Source organism: Pelmatolapia mariae, linkage group LG4 (genome assembly GCF_036321145.2).
Source record: "Pelmatolapia mariae isolate MD_Pm_ZW linkage group LG4, Pm_UMD_F_2, whole genome shotgun sequence".
Classification (NCBI taxonomy): Eukaryota; Metazoa; Chordata; class Actinopteri; order Cichliformes; family Cichlidae; genus Pelmatolapia; species Pelmatolapia mariae.
The window spans coordinates 11,823,800-11,848,549 of record NC_086230.1 but is presented as its reverse complement, the minus strand read 5'-3'; the positions used below and the strand labels follow the sequence as shown (position 1 = coordinate 11,848,549).

The following is a 24,750-nucleotide window of genomic DNA, read 5'->3' as shown; positions in this document are numbered from 1 at the left end:
GCAAAAGACGAGGAGGAAACAGAGAGTGCTGAGATGGGGTCAGAGAGAAAAGACCCCATTATGTGCACGAGTGGTTCCTTACCACCCTGCTAGAGCTAAGCAACAGTCTTTAAACATTTTAATATTGAACAACATCACTTCCTCTGACAGCAACTATATTTTATGTTCAGTCTCCTGCTGTCTAGCACTTCCTCTTTAATGTCTTTAGCTGTCCTGCAGGTCAGCTGTGTAAAGTGTGATACATTTGCAAATACTGCACCAAGTATACATGCAATACTCAGATATTTACAGAGCTCATAATCAGTGGAGGAGCATCTGCAAAAGTAAATATTGCAATTCCATGCAACTAGGGCAGGTTTACTAATTAATGCTTTCAGTCTCTTTCTTGTGTTTGTGCTCATAATATCGACTGTGTTAACAATTCTTTAGAAATAAAAAAGGTCCCCGCCTCCTTTGTTTAACTCAGCCTGATCACATGTAGGTTAGTGTGAACTCACAAACTATTTTTAGTGTTTTTTTCTGAGAAGTGTAAAAATTACAGACTAGGTGAGGCATCACACTGAGTGCTGTGTCAAGTTTCCCCACAAGAACAACATGGCTGTAGCATGGTTTTTACCTTACTAAGGTTAGAAAGAGGCTTAAAGCGAAGTGCAGTGCATACTGGGCCGAATGGTCCAGGGAGAAAGACTGGTCTGTTGTACTGGCTCTGTATATATACTCATCTTGCGGTCATGAAGTCACTAACATGTAGGAACAATAAATGAAATATGTAACCACATCATATTAAGCAGATGCAATGCCGTTTTGCATGCTCATTATTGCAAAACTTGGCTGACTTATGAGTTTCTTTTTCTCTTAAAGGTAGTTCCCAGGCACCACATAAATCTAGTCAATTAGAACATGACAACAGCAAGCACACCACAGAGTTCAGGGGAGCTGCAATACAGCTTTTACGTGACAAAGCTAACTTTCAGGTGCTTTCTCAAACAAAGAACTAGTTGATTTTGTGCAGGGTTAATCGGTCTCTACCCTGGCTCAACTGCAACGTTCCTGAATACTACTGCAAAAAACTAACAAAGCTACACACCTTTTGTTAAGAAGCAAAGAGAGGCATGGGATAACTGAATTAAAACATGTGCACATAACATTCATCTTTGATCTCCACGTCAGTTTTTTTTTTTTTCAAACGTTCGGCAGGAGAGTGAAAGCAGATAAGAACTGTGATGACTCCTGTGGTCACACCTAACATGACCACGACTAGCGTGGTACGCACGAAATGCTGCCAATAAATAAAATGGAAACTTAACAGTACCAGCATGTTAACAAAGGTAACATTTACATAATTCCATTTTAGAGTTGTTTGTCTGCCCACAAAGATAAGATGACATTATTGTATTAGAAATGGTACCTATAGTGAGGGAAAATAGTGAGTGCATATTTGTGACGGTGAATACATTCAGCAGCAGTAAAGCACTTGCATACAGAGTCCATATGAATAGTTTTCAGGCTCCCAGTTTAAACATCTACCACATGAGCAGGTAAATATTAGAATCATTAGCAGATAAGACACACAACACACTGTCTCACACTTCCTGTGTCAGACTGTGTGCTTATAGACCTACTGTGAGAATCATTGTCAGAGGAAGACTGAGCCTCATTTTCTGAAGAAAATAAAATGTGGGGAAATGCTAAAGTTAGCCACACTGAGCATAAAAAAACCAACATATTATGCTCCCTAAAGTAGCATTCAATGGTTTAACAGAATAATTAAGACTCTATAAACCAAACAGAAAAAAAGTGCCTTTTTTAAAAACTGAGCCAAAAGTAGCAGCTAACTTGGATGGCAGATGGGGAACTCTCACAATCTGATAAGAAGCAGCTACGGATATGCATGATGGCAGCTGCAGTATGATCTTGAGTAACTCACTGTAAAGACTGAAAGGAGACAATGACACATTTTAACTGCAATCCAGATCTCTTTAGAATAAACCTAAAATGGCACGGCAGACTGCACTCAGACGCTTCTGTTTTAATTTCATTACTAACTTGCATCAACTAATGTAGCTGTTATGCTGAAATGCATCTTTCTCTGTTCAATGTTGCGTGTTACTTGATTTATATGTTACAGGTTCTTGTGCTGCTTTCATGTTTTTTGTATGAGCCTATATGCAATCCTCAAATGTAAGCATCTGAAAAAGAAGCAAACTGCAACACATGGCACAAGCTTTCTATAACATATGGGGGGGATGAGTCTGCCTACAGGGACAAAGTGGAGCGGCTGACAGCGTGGTGCAGGGACAACAACCTGCTCCTGAACACAACCAAGACGAAGAAGACTGTTGTGGATTTTATGGACATTAAACCACTTTACATCAATGGGGATGGGGTGGAGATGGTGTCAGACTTCCGCTTCATGGGAGTTCACATCTAGGATGACCTGTTCTGGGGTGTGAACACAGTGGAGCTGGGAAAGATGCTCAAGAGAGACTTTATTTCCTGAGAATCCTCAGGGAAAACAACATCCCTCAAAAGCTGCTGGTGTCCTTCTATCATTGCTCAGTAGAGAGCATCCTATGCTACTGCCTCTGTGTGTGATTGTAAAGATCGCCCAAGGGATCACTTTCTGTTTTTTACCCCCTCTGGATGAACTGCACTGCTCTCATTGTCTCAGGAAAGCAGGAAATATCATAAAAGACTCCTCACACCCTGCTCATAATCTGTACAAGCTGCTGTCATCAGGCAAAAGATACAGGAGCATCAGAACAAAGACTAATAGACTAAATAGCCAGTTCTCCCCTATAGTTGTTAGGGCTTTGAATTACAAGTAATCACCTCCAATACAACCTGACGAATACTGTGCAATGGATGACAGCCTGTAACATCCTGTGCAATAGTGTTTATGTGCAATAAGATTCTTTTTATTATTACTGAAAGACTATTTTATTCCTCTTTTTTATACTATTCTTTTGTAATTATATTAAAACCTTTTTCTCCTGACACCGCAGGGACTGCACTTAATAAAGATAATTTGATTCTGATTCATTTTGTGTCATCTTATAGACAAAACTAGTCCTTCTTTTGTAGCAAAATACACATATAATTTTCTTTATTTTTCATGATTTGACATTAATTAATTTTAAAAAATGTAAAAAAAAAATGTAAATTTAAAAAATTTAAATCCCATTTTTTAAAAAATTTAATAAATGACCTTTCAGATAATATAATATCTGCTACACGCTTAAATGTTATGTCATACCTTTAGTGAATCTAATGGACCAATGAATAAATGAGTGTAATACCATGCAGAAGTCTTGAATCACTTCTTTATATTTTGATAGGGAAATGGGAAAGAGGCGCAGCAATTTACTGAAACATGCACACATACATGGAAATAAAGTGGGCAATAAGGTAAGATAGAGTTTGTACAATTCTAAAAAGCTTGAAAGTCAATATTTGGTATGACCACCTTTAGTCTTCAGTCTGAACTCTCTTAGGCAGCTTTCTTGTCATTTCTTTAAGTAGCCTTCAGGAATAGTTCTCCAGGCTTTAAAGCTTTGGATGTTTCTGCTGTTTGTGCTGATCTCTGTCAAGATGACCCCACAGTGCTTCAATAATGTTGAGGTCCGGGGGAGGCCAATCCATGACTGATAGTGTTCCACTGTGTGTTTTTCACTCATATATATGTATACATATATATATTTGTCCCCCCCTCGTTGTATATTGTTTTCTCTTTTTACTTTTGCACCTTTGTGGTCCAGCTACCCAATCTGGCTGTGCAAGAAACTGCACAATGACAATAAAAAGCTCTAAGTCTCAAAGTCTAAGTCTCTTTTTCTATCCTTTTACTGCATTGGTAGTGTGTTTGGGATCTTTTTCATCTTTTTCATCATTCCAGATGGTGTTGCATGGTCAGTCAAAATCTAATCATAATTCTGTGTACATGATTCCATCAATTTTGACAAGATCCACAACAACACTCACTAAAATGCATCCCCAAACCATGACAGAGTGTTGTACAGACGGCTGTAGATACTCATGGTTGTACTTCTCTCCTGACCTCCTCAGTATGTGTTGATGACAATTTCAGAAAATTTTAAAGGTCCTGTGTTACTGGAGTTTTTCCTATTTCCTAGGAGATGACATTCAGATACTGTTCAGACTCTGTACATCATGCTGTGATATGTCATGACAAATAACTGACAAATAACTCTTTCAGAATTGCCTTTTTGATGTGAAATTCAGTTTTATTTATATCAAAATTTGCTACGTTTGACATTTTGGATAAATTCAACTGAAAAAATGGGAACAAAATAGATGTTCTTGTGATAGGCTGCCAGTAACAAACAGTCTATTTAAGTTAAAATGACTTCTTTGATAAGTTGCCCCTTATGTGTAGACACAACCCTGGTTTATCTATTAAGTTAAGTGCTTGAATGATTGATCGGTCAGTGTTTAGTGGCTTAACAAACAAACAAACAAGTAAAAAGCATTCTACTGAAAATGGCGAGATACAGGGAATGGACTGAAAATCAGTGAAAAAGCAGCCAGTGCCCAAAGAAAAACTTTGTGCTTTCAAAAGGACAAATAAAAAAACATACAACAAAGTCTGGCTCTTTGGCAGCAAAATATAAAAAAACATACGGTGGAACCCAAAACTTTGGCGCAGTACTAGATGTGCCGGTTGTATCTACTAACAAGGTTATTGTAAGAGTTTACATCAGCTTCATTTTACAGTTCATATCAAAATATTTCTTAAAAGTGTTTTGTTGTAACTTACGTGGCATGATCCCCTGGCTGACGAGCTCCTCTCTGCTCCTTCTCTGTTGCAACTTCAGCTGAAGAACTGAACACCAAGATGCAAGTCAGTAGCAGCAGAATGAATGGAAAACATCATCAGACTGAGTGTGTATGCATGTTTATCTCAGTTCTCACCCACCGAACGCCACAAAGGTAGAGACATTACTAAGCAAATGCCCATGAGCAAAATGAAAGCAGTAGATTGAAGCAGTTATGCTGCCGTGATAATTCCAAGTTACTCTATGAGGACTTTTCTGTCTACACTATTAGCTGTTACAAAAATTGTGATCTTTTATGATCGGATGCACAAAGGTTATGTAACACACTACAAAGGGAAGTCAGACACACACATGAACACACGTACTGGCAGTTTCCTGTTTCACGTTTTTGATGAAATGGCAGCCCACAGTCACACATTCGTGACATTACAAGATCACACAGAGTGTGAGAAAAAAAAAAAAGACAGCAGACTGCTCATTTTGAGAGCACCTGGATTGAACTTGATGCTTGTTATTGTATTTTATAAATTATTAATTTGTTCACACAACTTTATTTATATCTGCAAAAAATTTTGAGGGCTGAACTTCAAGATGATATAAAAATATGGACTGGCAGGAAAGGATTTTCTGCACATCAGCACTTTGATCTGAGCAGTGAGTTGCAGTAAAATGTAGTACCTGGAAACTTTTTGAGTGTGAAGGTCTTTTTCACGCACTCTGACTTTCTGCATCCACTGTATTAGTACACACAGTTGCCACAGAAGTGTGGCTGAGGTGTTGCACAGTGTGTTATAAGTTGTGACTACCAATAAGAAATAACTTCACCTACAATCACAGGTCTTTTCAGAGCAGATCAGGCAATATGACAATGTGATGGGGTGACTGAGTGGGATTAATAAATTACTTTTGGTCTCAGCTGCAGGTTTTGGTTCCCATGTAGCAAAGCCAGACATTTATGTTTAGCTTGTTTCTTTTAACACAAATGAAGCGCGTGCATATGCTTTTGATAGTTTTTTTGGGAAAATCTTATGACAAAGTGAGGAAATGCACAACAGAATATCTGTGTTTTAATATTCTTTCTTTTTGTTTTTTGCCTGGTCACATTTTGTTCTCATTTTCCTAAATAGGTTCTATTAAATGTTTAAATTTAACCTTCTACAGTAAGTACAAATCCAGTACTCAGTGCTGAGCCATAATATCTGATCAGTGGTTTGAAAGGACATATCCATAAAGTGAAAATTTACTGCTGTACTTTCTGGGCTGAAGCTGATCACCCCAGTGACATTCAAACTGTAGCTCATCTTTCCTCATCAGAGTATTCCTCCACCATGGGCTAAGACCCCATGTGGGTATGCTTGATCAGCCCTTCATCAATTTTAGACAAGTAAAAGAAATAAACTAATGTAGAAATACAGTTTGGTTAAATGTAGGTGATTTTGGGCTGTCTTCGAATTGTTTTTTCCAGGGGGGAACTGACTATGGACACAATGTTAAAAAACAAGAATTGGGTAAAAAAAAAGTTTGAATTTATTATGGATTTTCTCTACACGGGGTTAAAAGTATACATATAGACTCAAATGTAGATACACCACCATTAATATTTGGTTAAATGTCCCTCAGCATGTACCACTTCGACCAGAACCCTATGGTAGCCATCAATAAACTTTGGGCTGGACATCGTACCACTTTTTCTTGACAAAATTGTTAGTTCATTTAAATTGGTTGGTTTCCTGGTTAAGATTTATTTTTTGAATGATGGGCCACAAATTTTCAAAAGCGTTGAGGTTGGAGCTTTCAGAAGCCAGTTTCAGAAGCTTAATGTTAACCTTCAGCTATTCCAAAACCAGTTTTGCTGAATCTTTGGGATCTTTATCCTGTTGGGGCATTCAACTGTGTCCTAGCTTCAATCATAGTTGATACAACTGGGTGTTCCAAATATACAAGTTTTGCCTCAAATCGGATGTATGCTGATTTGAAATGAAGGTTAAGAATATGGTGGTTATTCCCCTTCTTCATTGTTCCATCCACTTTTTGCAATGTACCAGTACCACTTGTAGCAAGACAGTCCAACAAGAGCATGGCGTACCACTATCATGCTTGATGGCTGGGACAGTGTTCTTTACCTTCACTCTTTCAAACATACCTTTATTTGCATCGTCTGACCATAAAGATTATTGAATAAAGCAGGCTAACATTTAGCCTGACCATTCCATTTTCTGGAATAGGCTTCCGAAATCCCCAAGTTCAAACCTATTAAAATTTGTGTACTATTCTTTAAAAGCCAGGTCCATGCAAAGAAACCATACCAATTCCTTCACGAGGAATGGCCAAATATCCAGACAGTCTCAAGCCAGAAGCTTTTTGGTGGCAACCAAAAGAAGCTGGCTGAAGTGAAACTTGCCAAGGGACATTTAACCAAATAATAGAAAGAAAGTTGGTTCATCTGGTCATAGTGTTTATAGAGGAAGAAACTTTTCCTTTCTCATCCAAGTGACTTCTTCAGTCTCACCTGACTGCAGGTTTCCCCCACTTTATAAACAGTACATTTGTGTAATGACCGAAAGTAGCACCAATGACTAACAAAGGGCCCATAATTTCAGAAAACAACATTTGAAACCTTAGGAGTATGGGTTAATTGCTTGCATATGATAAATAATAGACATATTATTGCCCAGTTTGTTAGAGAACTGAAATCAGGTTAACCTCTTAAGCCCCAATGCCTAACCCCAAATGCGATCTCCTGCCTTTTGCCCCCAGGTTCATGTCTTCTGTCTTTGTACCTGTAAAAAGTCTTACTTAATAAGGATAAGGTGAATGTTTTCAGAAATTTGAGTGTGGCCCACATTTTCTTCCCTGAGTTGGAAAAAATGGGACCATGCTGTGTTACTGTGGCCCATTAGAATCTACAGATAGTTCTTATGAGCGACCTACAAAAACATTCATATCGCTTTGATTTCTGTGATGAGGACTTGGCTGACATGGGATGGTGCAGTTTCTCCCCTTGGCAGCAGGAAAGATTTAACTGGCTCCTGCAGGGAAACATGGGCAGCCACACTAAGCAAACACTAACACAGATACTCATTACAAGCATGGATAATATTTGCATACGCACGCAAACATACATTGCAGTGCAGATGCACATTTTAATCTCCACTTATGGTGGCATAGTGTAATCACACATCAACACATAAACACGCACATTGACAAACACTTACATTTGCAAAGTGATGCTACTGTATGTATTGAGAAAGTATCTATTCTTGGAATGTGCACTCACTGGTCAAACGCTACTACATAAGAGGAAGTCTCGCTTTAGCCTAGTCATAAACAGTTTATGAGTTTATGCACACAGCACTTTGTGCAATTTGACAATGCAAAAGAGCCCATTGAGCTCATTGAGTAAAATGAAACATGGGATCTATGTCAAAGGGGGTTATTTGACTGTTGAGGTTTTCTCTGTTTTATTGTAGGGTCTTTACCTTACAATACAAAGCATTCAGGCGACTGTTTTTGATTTGGTGAATTGAATTGCATTATCCGAAACTAAAATTGTCACAAGCTGAACAGGCAGTGAAGCAACAAATTGCAAAGACTGCACTGAGCCTAAGAGATTTCTTCATGACTTAAAGTTGTTTGAGCAACATATGAACACCAGTGTTATTTCTCCATTTCATAGCCACTCCATAAGCCAGTTACGTGGGCATATTAAAAAAACATTTTTACACAGAAGGCATCACTGCTAGAAGACGAGCCTGGTATCAAAATGTAGGTAAAACGAGACCTTTCATGTGCTACAACTTATTTTCACCTGTCACAAACCTCTTCTTCCAGAACAAAAAGACTGAGTGTTTATCAGAAATTAGTGAGGCTGATCTCCTGTACAACTAGGGTATCCTAGAAGTGGTCATGATCCTAGGTCTTTGACCCAGTATCTTCTGTGTTTGGACTTTTGAATTCTTATTTATTGAATATAGTGAGTTTGAGATGGTTATTCCAGGTTTTGGTTCTCATTATAGCTGTAATTCTTTTGTTTTTTACTATTTGTATCCTCATGTCTTCTTAGTTTTGTTATCTTGGTTCTACTTTGCTTGTATTCTATGTTTTTTCTGTAATCATACTCCTCCTGTGCTCCCCATGCATTTTTGTGAAGACAGTCTGTCTCTGTGGTTGTTTACCCTTCTGTCTTATCTGTGTTTCAGTTCCCGTGCTCTGTTTCTTCCTGTTTTATTTTGGCGGTCTCACATCTCTTCTGCTTTGTATTTAGCTCTATTTCCCCTGTCTTGTCACCTGTAATTAGTTTCAGCTGTTTTCCCACCTGTTGGCTGTTCCCTCGTTATCCTCTGTGTTTATATATATTGTCTCAGTATTTCCTTGACTCTTGTCACATTCTCCCTCATGGATGTGTCCTCCCTGCCAATGTGGTTTCTTAGAAGATTTGTAGCTTTGGTTTCCTCATTTCTAGTCTTTGATATTGTGTGCATTGTTCAGGCTCAGCATTAAAGTTGCTTTTTAGTTTACTTTCTGTCCTTTGAGTCCTGCATCTTGGATCCAACTCCTGCCTGACACACAGCCTCCCTGACAGAACCTGTTTAATGATCGTCAGTTCACATCTTAATTGATGCATGATGAGGTGTCCAAAACACTCATTAAGGACACAGAGGTACAAGTACAGGAGGTTGTCAAATATATATAACAATAATACAATTATTTTCACATATTTGACCGCTTTGCATGTGTGACAGTGATAATGACTAGCTGATGTATCACATCTGGTTCACTTCTGTGTGAACAGTTCAGTCAGAGTGCTTTCTACATTAAATTAAATGTGCATGGATTTGTGGACCACCTTTTCTATTTCAAAGTTGTGGAGAGACAGTCAGTTACAGTGTGTATTTATCCATCAGTCTTTTTTTGTTTCCTAAGGAGTCTTCTATATGGTAAACACGATGTAGTGGGCAGTTCAGATTCTCTTGTCTGCCCCTAACCTGTGGTCTGCCTCTGTGTCCCCCCTCTCTCCCCCGCCCCACAAGTTTTCTATTTCTGACCATGCTGTAACCACTCGAAACCCAATCCCTCTAGACAGCCGTGTGAATTAAGAGGAACATTACTGTAAACTGCCAACTCGCACACAAGTACATAAAGTGTAAGGACAGCTTAAAAGGTTGTGCACACTTGGTCTGATGGGAAAACGTGAGAAGCGATGTGGTGAAAGGATGCAGGGGCAGTCTCTGCTAGGCATAGCTGCAGCTGTCATTCTGCTATTTATTAGTTATTGCATATTTTTCAATAACTGAAACTGTGGCAATGCACCATAACATGCCTTTAAATTTTTAATGAAAAGAAACTAAAGCCTCTTGGAGTTTGTCCTTGTCTAAATTGGTCCACACTCCTCTCTGTCCAGATACTTTGGTTCAAGGCCCAGGGACCTCCAGCCAACAGGTTGCTCGGTTCATCTGCTCAAGGCAATGTGTGCTGTGCCCAGGCTGGCTGTGCCCCAACTGTAACCAAGCCATTTGCAGAATATTTGATCCCATTAACACCTCGGCCCAGAAAATAAACCTCTATTCTTTGATGGGAAAGCCTAAAGTTTTAAAAACAGTTGATGTAATATCTACAAATATTCAGTGTACATTTTCACAAAATTGCTTTATGTTTACTTAAAAAGAACTATTAATACAATCAAACTGAGCTACACACATTTTCAAATCCTCATGTGTTGTGTGAGTGCCGCTCTAAAAGTGTTCATGTGCTGTATGTGAACTGGAAACGTGACTAGAAACAGGTATCCCACCTTGTCTGAGACTCTGACAGGCTTGGCGCTCCAACTCAAAACGCATATCTCGCTTATCCATGTTGCATCTGATTGGCTGAGGCCTGAAAGGGGCAGGGTCAATCCGGACACATGGAGGGTGCTCCAGCATGGCGAGCGTTAGCAAACTGGATAATTACCCCTGAGTGAGTCATCCACAAAAACACCACAATAGGAACGACAGCCAATGGTGGACATCAGTTTAGTCCAGGTGCTGGATTTCAGCAGCCTTGAAATCCCCCCAAAACAAAGCAATCCGCTTAAAGAGTCAAGCTCTGGGAGACCATTGTTGTGACTGAAATGAAGGAATATCCTTCAAAGTAGAAAAAAGTGAAAGAAGAAGAAATCTGCAACATTTCTGGTGTCAGTCATGATCAAAAGAGATTTGTTCTCATCAAAACAGCCATTTCCAACCACTTCTTTTGAAGAACTCCTTGATTAGATTCAGTAAAAACAAAAGAGAGAGTGTCTAGAAGAAAATCCTTAATAGAGTTTTTTTTAAAAAAGAGAGTAGATGAATGCAAACTATACAAACTCTAATACTGTGCTTTAGAAGAGCGTCTCCTGGATTTGCTGTTGCTACAGGACTGACTAAGTCGTGTGTGCATGCCTTCATGTGTGTCGTATATCAGTGAAGCTGTGCTCGAGAGGTCTGTCACAGCTGTTGCTGTACTCAGTCACTCAGCCGTTGATAGACACAAGCAGGCGCATCCGAACACAAATACATGCACACGCGTTCTCCTCACCAAATTCCTCTCACTTTGCACTTCTGATCTGAGCTCAGTGTGGTGTCAGTGATACATCCAACATCTCAACAGCTGCTGCCACTCCATGTGCCCGTCATCATTTTTTGTCAGCTTTATTTTTATTTTTTGTCTTTCTGTCCAGCTGTCTGACTTTTATTTCCTCTTTTTCTGCTCACAATGTTTGACAGAGTTTATTTGGAGTTTAGATTAGGAAAGTAACCAAAAATCGAAAAGTAATGATGGAAAGATACCAAACCCTCACCTTAGATAATGCAAATAAAGTCACTTAAAAGATAATGTTTACTTTGAAAATAAACTAAACTATAAACTACACCCTAGAAAATGACTAATGACTATTACATGTAATACATTTTTGAATGATAAAAATGAACTAAGCAGGGATTATGCTTTCCATGTTTATGAGTCTGCTAGGGTCCACTCAGGACCCAGTGACATAAAAATTATATTATCAGATGATTAGCATGATGGTTCGTGCGGATGTTCGTGCACCTGCCTGTTTTTGGGCACCAACTAGACATGGTCCCCAGACGGCAGACCTGGAGTGGATGTCAAAGAAGTATAAAAAGAATGACTATTCCACTATCAGAGGTCTATCTGTCCATGTCTGTGTCCACAACAGAGTATAACCTAGGCTTTAAACTAAACTGCACTGAAAATGTAAAATTAAATAAAAATAAATAGAAATTAAAAAATGCAAAACTATAATAGCTATCACAAAAGGAGGAGAAGGAAAAGGAAAAGGGCAGCTTTTCATCTATAAACTGCTTTAAAATCAAACGAGAACAAGCTGTTTATGTGGCTTTTGCTCAAGCTACACCCAGAGCCATGGCATGTGATGACTTTTGCAGAAGAGCAGATTTGCATTTGATGTCCCATCTCTATCATCCAGGCTTTGATGATAACACATTTACTTGCTAACACTGGCTCTGTTTCTACACGTTGCAAAGAATAGCAACTGATCTCAGTGCAGTGAAAGCAAAGCAAACAGTAGCTTGTCTAGTTCACTAGTGTTCCATAAATTTCCCGTCAAAGACGAGAGATTTATCTGCAATGCACATGTGCAACAACCAGAAACAGCTGCTGTCCTCTCAGCTTGACAAGCTTGAACTTTCAAATTGATAAACTTGTGCATACTTTCAACAACAAAGATCTGTATGCACTTGCCTGCCTGTATCCCAAGCTATTTGGGCTTTAGTCTATTATTTTAATCACTTCTTTCCCATGTTGTCAAAATTAATTCTTCTTCTTCAGCTCTTCCCCATCTCCACTGCAGAGATCAATCTTGCACTTGTTCCATTTCTACTACCACAAGCATCTAGACTGCACAGGTCTTCTCCCGCTTCCTCCTCTGCTCTGCTATGCTACCTCAGCATAGAGTCCAGTTGCCAAATAGGATATAATAATGTTAATATAATATGATAAAAGCTTTGTACTTCAATAAATCTAGTCATTTTTTTCCAATGAATTTCTCCTTATTGAAATTTCTGGTTTGGATTTCACTGTACAAGCACTGCTTGCCCTGCTTGCCCTGTTGGACCACTACCACTTCAGAGGGTGACTACAGACAAAGAGCAAGTCCAGGTGAAATTTTCACACAAATGAACTACAGAGCAAAACGAAAATATGGAGCATCAAAGTAGGTTAAAGTACATTGTAATTGTTTCCAATATTGCTGCCAATTTTGTATTTCCATCTAGTGAACTGAAGGGTCTTCAGTTCTGGTTTTTACATTTAGCAGGAGAGTGTAGTGGTACACTCCTCTTGGAAAATATGTAGCTGTGTATCTCTTTCCCAAGATGATCTGTTTTCTCCCAGTGCCTAATTAAAGTGTATACAGTATACTTGCCTGCAGCCGTTCATGTTGCCTTTATCACTTTCCTTCAGCACGACTGTATTCTCCTCTCTGTGCCTGCGTGTCAGTATAAAACACCTGTTCCCTTCCACTGACAGTTCCATTCATCTCCATTATTAACGCCCTGTCCCAGGTGACATCAACTAATATGACATGACATTAAAAGAGAGCCCTTTCAAGGTGAAAAAAACTAAGCGCTCTATTCTCATCTGTCAGTTAGCATTACAAGGAGCCGATGGTACTTGTCATGTTTGCATTATGTAAAAAAAAAAATATATATATATATATTATTGCCTGTGCTTCAAAAACAAAGAGCAAGCTGAAGATGAAAACACATGATAAAACATGTGGATTTGTAAATGATAAGATCATCACTAGTGAGAATCTGCATATTTGTGTTAAACATGCAGGATGACTCCCAAGTGTGTTCTTGATACTGAGGGTGTTATTATGCGAGAAGTGTTGTCCCCAGGCAAAGAACTCCTCAGTGTGACAGGAGAGGGGAAAATGAATCAAGACTCTCATCCACCATTACTTCAGATAAGGCTCCAACCAAAATGCTGCCAGGGCTAATCCTGCTCTGCTGCATGTGCTTGTGTGTTTTGTGTGTGCAATTGTTTCCTGTCACAAAGAGTCTATCTACATGCACAAACTGTTTAACTCTGCTCGACACTAATGTATCTGTATAAGCAATGTAAGTGCAAGATTAAGACTTATTATTAAGACTAAATATGTTTACATTGCTTTATATCTGAATTAGTCACAAACTGCACAAAGTGCGTGTCCTGATATCAGTTATAAACACTGAGATGAAAGCCAGCAAAGAGAATTGTGAATCTCCCACACAGAGGACTATCTCTTGTTGTTCCAGATAATTGCAGATGATAATCTGTGGATTAAAAAACATTAACAAACATAACAGATCTCAGAGTAGTTCTTGAAGAAGTCATAGTTCTTGACCATTTGAACAAAGGAACAACCAGGATGAATGTTTTAGCGACAGATTTTCAAATCACCATTGGGCCTCATAGAGGTAAGAGTGGTATTTGAGGGTGCCTGGGTGATTTGAAGAATAGGGTTTGGTGAAAAGTATCAACAATTGGCGAAATTAAAGAGAATAAAGCTTCAGCAAAAAGTATAAAAGTATATAGCACAAGTTTATTGTTTGACTGACTTCAGCTTGTGGCCTCATTGGGCTTGTCATAAAGATTGCACTTCTCCAGTTCATCTAGTGCCAGGGAAGCATGACTGTCTTTAAACCACATGAACATATTATCCAATAATGTCTCATTTGTGATCAGTATATTAGACAGCTATTATTAATCATTTAGTTTTTTCTACTCTACATTTAACCTATTTTTTTCTGTAATAGCTTATAATGAGCTTTATGAAACCCACAAGCTGAAATGTATTAAATACATGTTAAAATTGCCACTGGAGATTGCACCTCTTTAGATTTTAGTCGATACTCCATGAACTTTGTAGTTGAAGTTGTGCCAGAAGTCTCCCAAATCTCAAAATTGATCAGACATTGATATATTGTGCTGGCAAAGATTCTCAATGTGTCGTAAATGTATTGCTGTGGGGATCTGAAAGTATATTTGGTAAGTGCTGTATAACAAAGCACTATTATGGAAGCCTCCGTTCTGGTGCTGCTTTACAGCGTTTGACAGCAACAAAACATTAGCTCACTCAACTAAAAAGCTTTGAGCTGTTACCTTCATCCTTGTGCCAACTCAGCCAGCATAATAACATGGGAGATATCTGTCTGAAGGACTGCTGTGAAGGACAGTAATGAAACTCCATGCTGAAATACAGTTCTATGCATCACTCTTGAGTCATGTCTCATTTATTTATATTTAGCTGGGAAAATGGGAAATAGGTGAAGGTGAATTATTGAAAACAATGCAAACACATATGGAAATACAGTACACAAGGCAAAAACATTGCTGTACAATTCTAATAAGCTCTTCAACAACTGGTTTGACCACCTTTATTCTTCAGCATTGCCTGAAATCTCTTTGGCAGCTTTCTTATAATTTCTTAAAGTAGTGTTCAGGAATAGTTCTCCAGACCTGGTGAAGGACATTCAAAGCTCTTCTTTAGATGTTGGCTGCTTTTGTTCTGTTCTCTTTCAAAATGATCCCACGCTGCTTCAAAAACGTTGAGGTCCAGGCTCTTAGGAGGCCAGATGATGACCTCACTATTGTCATGGGTGGTCACACTTTGTGTCGAGGAACAGACAATAGTGTTCCATTGTGTGTTTTTCTATCCGGGTATCCATTCTGAGGGTGTTTGGGATCATTGTCATGATGACAAATGACGGTGTTGCCATCAGATGCTTTCCAGATAGTATTGGTCAGTGAATCTAAATCAGATGGTACTTTTGGCTGAAATACAGCCCCAAACGATGACAAAGCCTCCACTGCCTTTTAAAGATGGCTTTCGATGCTTATTGTTTTACCTCTCTGCTGAGCTCTGTTGTAGATACTGACAAATATTTGAAACAAATATTAGAAATTTTGATTCATCACTCCATCAGACCTGTTGCCACTGATTTCCAGTTCTTCTCTAATGTGGCATGCCTCAGCCTTTCCTCTCTGTTACCCTTCCATAATAATGGCTTCTTGACAGCCAACCTTCTGCTGAGACCATTTCTGGTGAGGCTTTAGTGAACAGTAGGTTTATCAGTAGGGCATTCAGATGCATCTGTCAGGTCCCGTGTCAGATTTTTTCCTCTTCGTGACTTTCAGATATTGCTAATCAGCTACAGATAGTTTTCTTTTAGGGCTGCTCCTCCTTCTTTTTTCCTCCACTTGTCCAGTTTTCTCAAATTTTTTAAGGACAAACTGCACATCATGTTGAAATGCTTATGCTTATAGCACTTTGGGAATTACCTTATTGGTGGAAAAATAGCAACAAGTTAATTGCCTGTCAAACTGTCTTATCTTTTGCATTTTTTATAGATTAAACTAAAGAAACTGCAACAAATGATCTTCTTGTTCAACAGGCTGCTAAATACAAAGTACCTAAGAATACAATTTGAAACTGGCGCTTTTAAACACAACCGTGAATCATCTCTTGAGTTAGAGGCCTATTTTATGCTTCCTTGAAAATGGTCAGGTACAAAGGCTGGCCTTAAAATGGATGAAAAAAGCAGCCAACAGAAGATCTTTAAAAAGCCTGGAGAACTATACAGAGTGCTTTGAAAAAGCACGAGAAAGTCTGGCTCCTTGGAAGCAAAATATAAAGAAATGAGGGGAGCTCATAACTTGCGCACAGTACTGTGTGCATCACCTGTAAAGGCAAATGTAAAGGCGTACATAAAAGGATTTTAGCTGGCACGTACAATGAGAGATACATTTCTCTTAACAAAAAGTTGAGGAAAATGTCACAACTCCACTGACCCTTAAAATCTGCAATAACTTGTTATTGGGCCCTGCACACATGGAAGCAAACTGTGATAACCTTTCTCATTAGATGGTTCAAAGGTATCATTTAACATTGTGACATAGTCAGAAGTTAGTTCATTTTAGATACGTTTTTGGTCACCTGGTGATATTTCCTTTCTTTCTGGCCTGTTTTTTCAACCAACCCTTTAGCTGCTCAGTGCTCTGTTATGTTTACCATAGTCTCAGATGACTGTTTCTGCATGCTGAGCAGTATTGCAGCCTCAAGGCGCTTTATGTAAAGATCCTAAAATAACAAAGTGGCAGTCCAAATAAGTAATAAATAAACCAAACGCTGCTTACAACCAGCGCAGTTGTAATTACTGAGCCACCTTCTTCCCTCTGCTCTCCGTCACTGTCAAACACAATGTGTTCATCAATACCTGTCGTCCACGGATCAATTAAAATGATTCTCTGCTGTGTCACAAAGAGGAAATTATAAGACAAGATGTCAAAGTCATTGCCTTGAAGCGGTCGCAGTAATCTAATGAGTCATCCTGTGCGTTCATTTAGAAGCTGACTCAATACTACTGACAGACCTCGAATGAATACAGGAAATTAAAGGCTGCAGTACACAAAAGAATATGTATCCAGGTAGCTAGTCGATGGATGCTGTTTATTTATTTCAAGTCTAATATTTCATCATCATGTCACACAAACTCTTTAAATGGATTAAAAAATAAAACCAGGTCTAGTCTATTTTATCTTTGAAACCTAAACTGTACTACGCACATAAATCAACCTCTTCTACATTTTCATCATCCAGACTGCTGCTCTTCCCCCTGGTGGTACTGTTATGTTATTATGACTGCACCATAACCACTTCTGCCTTCTATTTATTTCTGCTTTCCAAATAAAGACTCCATTGTCTCCTGTAACAAAGTTACTGAGCAATTACATTTTTAATTAGCTGTTGACTCAGTGGTATCCATTTTTGGCACGTTTACCTGTATCTTTCTTTCTCTCCCTTTGGGCCCCCCTGAGAAATAATTGACTGCAAAACCAAAATACAGTTATTAACTATTGATTCACATGTCAGTCAACCTGAAGTCTGCATGGAAAGCAAACAGAATGAATTAGAGAGTCAGGGTTTTTTTTGCAAACTATTCACAATAATGGGACCTTACTTTGACAGCTCAGAAAGATGCACAAAGTTTTGTCACCGTGAAAACTGCACTTTGGGTTCCTAACATTTTATGCTCACCGGTTTGCTTTCCATATTTTAGTCAGCTCATAATTTTTTGTGATTTGTTTTTTAAGGTTGTGTGGATGGTCTATTTCACCTCATTTCTTTCACTTTTCTCTAACATACCAGTCTAATGTATAACGTATGCATCTATAGTGCTGTAAATAGAGATCGATATAATGAAATACTTTTGATAAAAGTCATATTTTGACTAGAGAATTTCTATTTAAGGCTAAAAAAAATGTTAATTTGACTCTATATATTTAGCTGAGTTTAGTCTCCTTTAAAATGATTTGCTCTTTTCTTGGCCCCTAAGTTTAACCCTTTTCCTCTGTCAACACTCAGCCCTCATATCTCCCCCACGCCTCCTCTGATATTACATCTCTCTTTCCTCTAAACTACTTTACTCTCTGCCATGGGTTTAAATAGCAGGACCAGCTGGCCACATCAATATACGCAGGACCTCTTTATCACAGGTGCTGGGATTACAGACACACACATACATGTGCTGTTATTTAGAGATTTAAAAATGGGACATGATGGAGAGTAACACTTGTCTAGAGAGAGCAGATAGGACTGTGTTCATTAACCAGACACCATAGATTCGTATTTGTTTCTATCTTGCAGAAATGAGAGTTGTAGTACTTCTGCTGTCCAGCTGGTGGAGACGTGCCATTTAGAAAAGGGGCCCGCAGCATACTCCTGTCTAAATAGTACAGTCATTTGAACAGCTGTGTCAGATTACTGTGAGCTCACTGTAACACCTCTGAAACACCAAAACAAGGCTAGAGAAGAAGGTGATACTATGGGTTAAACATTATCCACGCTGATTCTTTTTCTTTAACCATCTCCCTCCTCTTCTCCTGCCATTGAAGTATATGGTTGATCCAAAAACTGTATGCTAAAATATTTTGAAATCTGGTTGATGATAACCCTCTGATACTTTCCACCAAGTTTTATGCCCATGGCTCAAGAACTCCAATACCACCAATGGGTTAAAGTCGGAGGTGCACTTTAAATCATACAACAGTTTATTTTAAATGAATTCCACAAGAAGTGTTAGCCAAACACAGAGAAAAACTCTGCAAGCATTATCTCATAGCATTCACCAATAAAAAAAATGAATGTTCACTCTTAACCCAAATAGCAGCAGCAATCGACCTTGATTTTATTTTATTTTATTTTACTTAGTATTACTAGTTGGAGAAATGGCATAATACACATTTAGTGTTAAAGTAAATTAATATTTTGTTCCTCAGTTCTACCACAACAAGATGTACATCTATCAGCCCTCAGAAGTTGCAGCAAAGGTGAAACCATGAATCCATCCAACAGCTCTTAATAGTAAAATGCACTTATGCAAAAATGCAACATAGTAATTCCAACCCTGACACAAGACACATTATTTCCATTACAAGAGCAGCTATGTTTGTTTGTTTGTTTTCAAAGACTGGCCTTGAATGCCAAATCCTGCTGTACCTCCTCTTCCTTTTCTCCCTTCTTTGATTTTCATGCTTCACAGTCACACCTGAAAGTCTGGAGAGTAAGAAGAGGCTCTTACTCTCCAGAGTGGCTCTCAGACAGAGGACAGCTGTGACCTATCACTTATCTCTCTGAAGCTGAACAGTCCTTTATGTGCACACAGAAGCAGTTTAGGGTTCATTGTCTTGCTGAAGAGCACTTCAACCAAGACAAAGCCATGCACAGAGCCTCAAGGTGAAAACAATTCAACCTGACCTTGATAATATTTGAAAAATACTGGTCATATCACCTAACATATTATTTGAAATCATAGATTTCATAGATTTAAAATAATAGACTATACAGTGATTAAACACCACAGTATGATATATAAGCAATAATTGATAAAAGAATAAAAAAGAAAGCTGAGGTGACCCATGTGCAATTTATGTTTAATATTTATTTCTAAAATATTTCTCTATCTTGGAAAAAGTTATAAGCATTAAAGTCTGTCACAAGGTGGCGACATAGACATATCAAAGAAAAGGCTGTGGGGGAGGAACAATTCTTTCGGTTGCACAGAGAAAAGGGGACACACAAAAATGACGGACCGTTATGGCGATGAAACGTTATACAAAATAAGTGAAAGGTAAAATAACACGCGAGGTTTCCATGAAAGAGATTTTCTCATCCAAGAGGTTTTACATTAAATTGTAAAAACTAATTGGTCGTTTAAAAGAAACAAACAGGGGAAGTCGGCAGTAGGCTGAGCTTTTCTTAGTGAACCATCGTTAGCTCCTGGGAAGACGGTGGCTAAGTGACACCGCGGTTAATGATGTGGGGAGAGATCGACCCTCCTGTTAAAACACAGCCAAGCTTGTGTGAGACTGAAGACGAGAGGAAAATAGAAGAGATAATACTGCCACGGAGACAGAGATGTGACTCCAGCAGCTCTGAAGACACCCAGCGGGTGGTGCAGGACATCCAGGTGAACCAATCAGCGACAACAGCGTTTGTTTGTTTTTTCTTTTATATTTTCAACCACAGTGTCAGGTGCTGTCTGCCATTATGACGCCTCGCTGATTTACTCTTTCTGCTCATCATACAGAATATAAACCTGAGCGAGTCCAGCTGTGTGAATGCCATGATGGAGGCCATAGCTGTGAGCGGCGTTCTGGTGAAGAGCCAGCAGATCGGAGAGGCTGAGCTGACCGTGCAGGAGCGCAGACAGGAGCTGCTGCATCAGTACCGCAGCAGGCCGCTGGTGTTCCTGGAGAGGTACCATGTATGTGCCCACAGTTCAACGTGTGTGTGTGTGTGTTAGTGAAGGGCAACATCGCCCAATATAGATGCTTAGAGGCAACGACATTCATAAGTAAATGAAGGCAAACTTCTTTCTCAGTGACGTGCTGCCATTGAGGGCACGCTTTATCAATTAATGTGTTACTCTGTTGGAACAAGGTGCCAGCATTGTAGTACAATAGTAGTGACAGAGCATGAATCAAATTTAAGCACAAAAGTAGCCTAGTTAGTGCTTTCCTTGGAATTTTTAATTAAAAAGTATAAAATGACGGCTTATTGCTTCAGTTCAACAACTTAACCTTGCAACCTTGTAAACATTGTAACTTAAGCTTGTAACCATCTGCTTTAAGTGTCAGTAATTCCCACATCCCTTTTAGTGTTCCTGTCATATGGAGTGCAACCAGTGAGTGCTCAAATGACACAGTGGAGTCGTTTGTTGATATTTGGGTTGCACATCATCAGCTGTTAGCATCTCCTCCTTAGCCTGGCTGTACTTAGCGTTATTTTTGCCTGAAGGAGTGAAAGAAGTGTGTCTTGATTTCACTTTCAGTGGGAATAATTTCCTTGTATATTTTGCAAAGTACAGCATTGGCTGATGGTTGTTGAGCTATATATCTTTTTTAAGTACTAAATCTTCCTCTGAGCCCAACTGTAGAGGTGGGCCTATTGATCTAAATATCATTTTGATACCAGTGCCGGCATTGGTATTGGGTTGGTACTAGTGCGGTACGACTGATACTTCTGTCCTCTGCGTTTAGTTTGCAGAGCACTAATTTGTTTTGAATAAACTGTTATTATTGTTTAGAAATGAAAAGATGTACCTCAAACATGCACTGTGACTGTGTGTTGACTGTTACGTCTACCTATAACACATTAAATAACAGAATCTGACCCAAAAGTTCTTTAAAGACAGGGACATTTACATTACAGGTCTCCAAAAAATCCAGTTTCAAAATACATTGTTAACTAAATATTGTAGTGTTGGTAAAGAAGTGAAGAATTCCATTATTATATTTTGTTTTTAATCTTACAATTTCTAGGCTTGCCTGAAGCCTCAGCATCTGTCAGCATTTGCACATGTCAGCTCAGACCCACGAGCACAGCACTACAGCAAGGTGATACAGAGACGGGCTGCAGGACACACCGACAGGACCAGAGTCAGGAATCAGCGCTATGCTGCCCTCAGGGCTCTGCAGAAGGGTAGGGGCAGCAGCAGTTAATGATGCAATGCACCCATGCAGTATTTGTGCAGATAGCTTTAGTCTTTGATAATGTCAACTGAGATACTTGCAGCCAACCCACCAACTTCTGTTTTTCTCTCTAACTCGCCATCGGCCTGGTTTGGTTTTTTGTTTCTTTTTGTGCCATGCCTCTTCTTCTAGACGGCCAGTACTTCAGTGAAGAACAGATGCGAATGAGGGAGCCGCTGCTGTACGAACAGTATATCGGCCAGTACCTGACAGATGAAGAGGTGAGTTCTGTTTATCTTGCGTTTTATATGTGATTATGGTTTTGTATATTTCAGAGTATTTTTCTAATTACCTTCATGAACGCTGCAGGTGCTACAGCGCTCCCAGGAGGCCATGCTGGATGGTGCACAGGGGGGAGCCGGGGAGCCAGGGCAAGGTACAGGAGGACTCGCTAATCTGCTCCTCAACTCCTACCAGGAACGACTCATCCAAAATCGTCTGCAGGAGGAGCAGGAGAAGGAAGACGGCGCACTGGAGGAAGAAGAGGAGGACGACGACTACGGTCAGTCAGAGTTCGGGTTGAAGAAAAAACTTCACACTGAAGTTAAGCAAAGAAGAAAATTGAGGCTTTTTTCTTTTCTTCTTCTTTTCCCTCCATCTTTTCTTATTCTGCTCTGTGTTTCATACTGTAGATGACAGAGACCAGCAGAAGGAATGGGAGCCGACCCCGGAGGAGAAGGCTCTTCTCAGAGAGGAGTTCATCAGTCAGATGCACCAGCGTTTTCTAGATGGCAAAGACAAGGATTTCAACTATAGGTCAGTCACACAGCACACAGGGAGCAGTTCAAAGGCTTTTTCATCGCGTTGTAGCCAACCTAAAGCTGCCTTTGACAGCTCAAGTTCCTCAGGCTACGTTCACACTGCAGGTCTTAATGCTCAATTCCGATTTTTTGATCAAATCCGATTTTTTTGTCTGCTTGTTCACACTACACATAAAATGCGACAGCAAACACGCTCTAGTGTGAACGCTCAAAGCGGCCCACGTGCGCAAAAGAAGACGTCACACACAACGCGCTCTGTTTAGACCCAGAGCAAACAATATTGTTTGACTGATGGCCCTTAATATAAAGACTTCGGACTTTACGTTTCCCAATTTTTGCTTTAAGTTATTTTGTTATTTACATAATAATGTAAATAACCTAATAATTATTCTTATTGCTGTTTTAGAGAGGAGCGGTGCTTCAAAGGATAGTTGCAGATTCCTGTCAAAATCTGCAGATTATACAGTACAAATAAAATGTTCACGTTTCTCCAACGTTGTCTTCCCCAACAGTTTCATTGACATCTACACTGGATGGCCAGGAAGCGTTCACGATGTCTTCTCCGGCGCTGATAATTGGCATCTGTCTTGTGTCAGTGACGTAAAAGACGGATTTAATGCGACCTGACCATTCAAACAGCAGTCGCTTTCTAAAACATCAGATATGTATCGGATTCAGTACCACATACGAAAGTGACCCAGATCGGATTTGAAAATATCGGATTTGTGCCGTTCACACTGTCATACCATGATCGGATATGTGTCGCATAGGGTCAAAAAAATCGGATTTGATGCGCTTTCGCCTGCAGTGTGAACGTAGCCTTAGTGTATGTTTGTAGGTGTTTGTAATGTAAGATTTTCAAATTAGTAAGCAGGCTTTTTGAGAATGTTGCTGAAAAAAATAACTAGTTTTGTTATTAAAGCTTTGAGATGATCATTCCTCATAGATTTATCAGTTCACAGAATAACAGAACTCAGTAATCTGCCAAAGTTATTTTTGCTAAAGCTCAGCGCAGTTTAAAGGCAGTTCATGAGGTACAGATTACCTGTATTTTATTCATTTGTGTCCTGGATCACGATTTTTCATCTGTCCGGACACATATATACAGATTTTTCTTTCCACAGTACTTTCCACATGTAAAATCATTTTATCAATACCAAATGCATTACATGGTTATGTGCAGGCACTAAAAATAACTTGGTTGGTGTTAGGAATTAAAAGCTGCAGGGTTAAGTTTAGAAAACGATCACGGTTTGGCCTAAAATTCAACGCTCACTAATTATTTTGAATCTGTAGTTTTATGGTTACCATAGTGACATGTTTGCCACTTTGTCTGGGCATGTTGCGTGACACATGCTCAAAGTATGCTCCGTACTGAAAATACATTACTAACAACTGAACTTTTTCACAACTGTTTTCTGTTTCATATTGAGACTGTGCTTTACAAGCTGTTGTGAAATTACACATGTTAACACAAGTTAGTAAAGAGACTCCAGAGGAGGGGGAAAAGTTACAAACTGCGAAGTTCAGTGGAAAATGAGAAAAATCCTACACTGTGGGCTTTGAAAGTGACTTATGGTGTTCATGTGTTTGTGTTACAGGGAGGTGGATGAGAATCCAGACTATGACAACTTGGACATTGTCAACAGAGATGCAGAGGATAAATATTTTGATGACGATGATGACGAAGAAGAGGAAGAGGAGGAAGAAAATATGACAGAATAGTACCCGTGTTATTAATAAATGACTTAACTGTAAATATGAATGTACAAAAAGAGTTTCCATTCTATTTTTTAGTTTGAAACCTGAACACAAAAGATGTAATAAACATGTTTTTGGGTCTTTTGAAAATTTGCATAAATATGACTTTCTTGATCAGAACTCAACAGAAACAAACAAGGCATTTTGCTGTGTTACTAATTATGATATTATTTCAGCATTAAATTTGTCTCAAAACCCCACACGGGACGTGATCTGTGCGTATCAGGTGATTTGTCCACATGTATTTTAGGCTTTGTGAGTGAGCGAGAGTGATGGTACATGTAGTTTTAGACATTTGCACGCGTAGTTGTGAAGCTGAATCTAATAAATTGTGCGTAAATAATCAGTATTTATTT

The 24,750-nt window shown here is 39.1% G+C and overlaps 2 protein-coding genes across 2 annotated transcripts in view; one reads left to right on the top strand and one right to left on the bottom strand.

Moving 5' to 3' along the window:
* LOC134625738 (myocardin-related transcription factor A-like) overlaps positions 1 to 10,717 on the bottom strand; it is a 30,109-nt gene extending 19,392 nt beyond the window's left edge. Inside the window, exons 1-2 of the mRNA XM_063470988.1 lie at positions 10,588 to 10,717; positions 4,778 to 4,843 (exon numbers count right to left, since the gene is read on the bottom strand). Coding sequence (XP_063327058.1) covers positions 4,778 to 4,843; positions 10,588 to 10,717 — 196 coding nt within the window. The remainder of the gene's footprint in view (positions 1 to 4,777; positions 4,844 to 10,587) is intronic.
* Positions 10,718 to 19,909: 9,192 nt separating this feature from the next.
* ccdc97 (coiled-coil domain containing 97) lies at positions 19,910 to 24,647 on the top strand. The gene is made up of 7 exons (XM_063470559.1): positions 19,910 to 20,308; positions 20,429 to 20,605; positions 21,663 to 21,822; positions 22,005 to 22,093; positions 22,182 to 22,374; positions 22,505 to 22,628; positions 24,235 to 24,647. The coding sequence occupies exons 1-7, from the start codon at positions 20,153 to 20,155 to the stop codon at positions 24,356 to 24,358; spliced, it is 1,023 nt and encodes a 340-aa protein (XP_063326629.1). The 5' UTR covers positions 19,910 to 20,152; the 3' UTR covers positions 24,359 to 24,647.
* The last annotated feature ends 103 nt before the right edge of the window (positions 24,648 to 24,750 follow it).

Coding starts and splice junctions, on each gene's coding strand:
- ccdc97 (XM_063470559.1), top strand. CDS start 20,153: ATGATGTGGGGAGAGATCGACCCTCCTGTTAAAACACAGCCAAGCTTG. Junction 22,375..22,504: donor AGAGGAGGACGACGACTACG/GTCAGTCAGAGT, acceptor TTCATACTGTAG/ATGACAGAGACCAGCAGAAG. Junction 22,629..24,234: donor GACAAGGATTTCAACTATAG/GTCAGTCACACA, acceptor TTTGTGTTACAG/GGAGGTGGATGAGAATCCAG.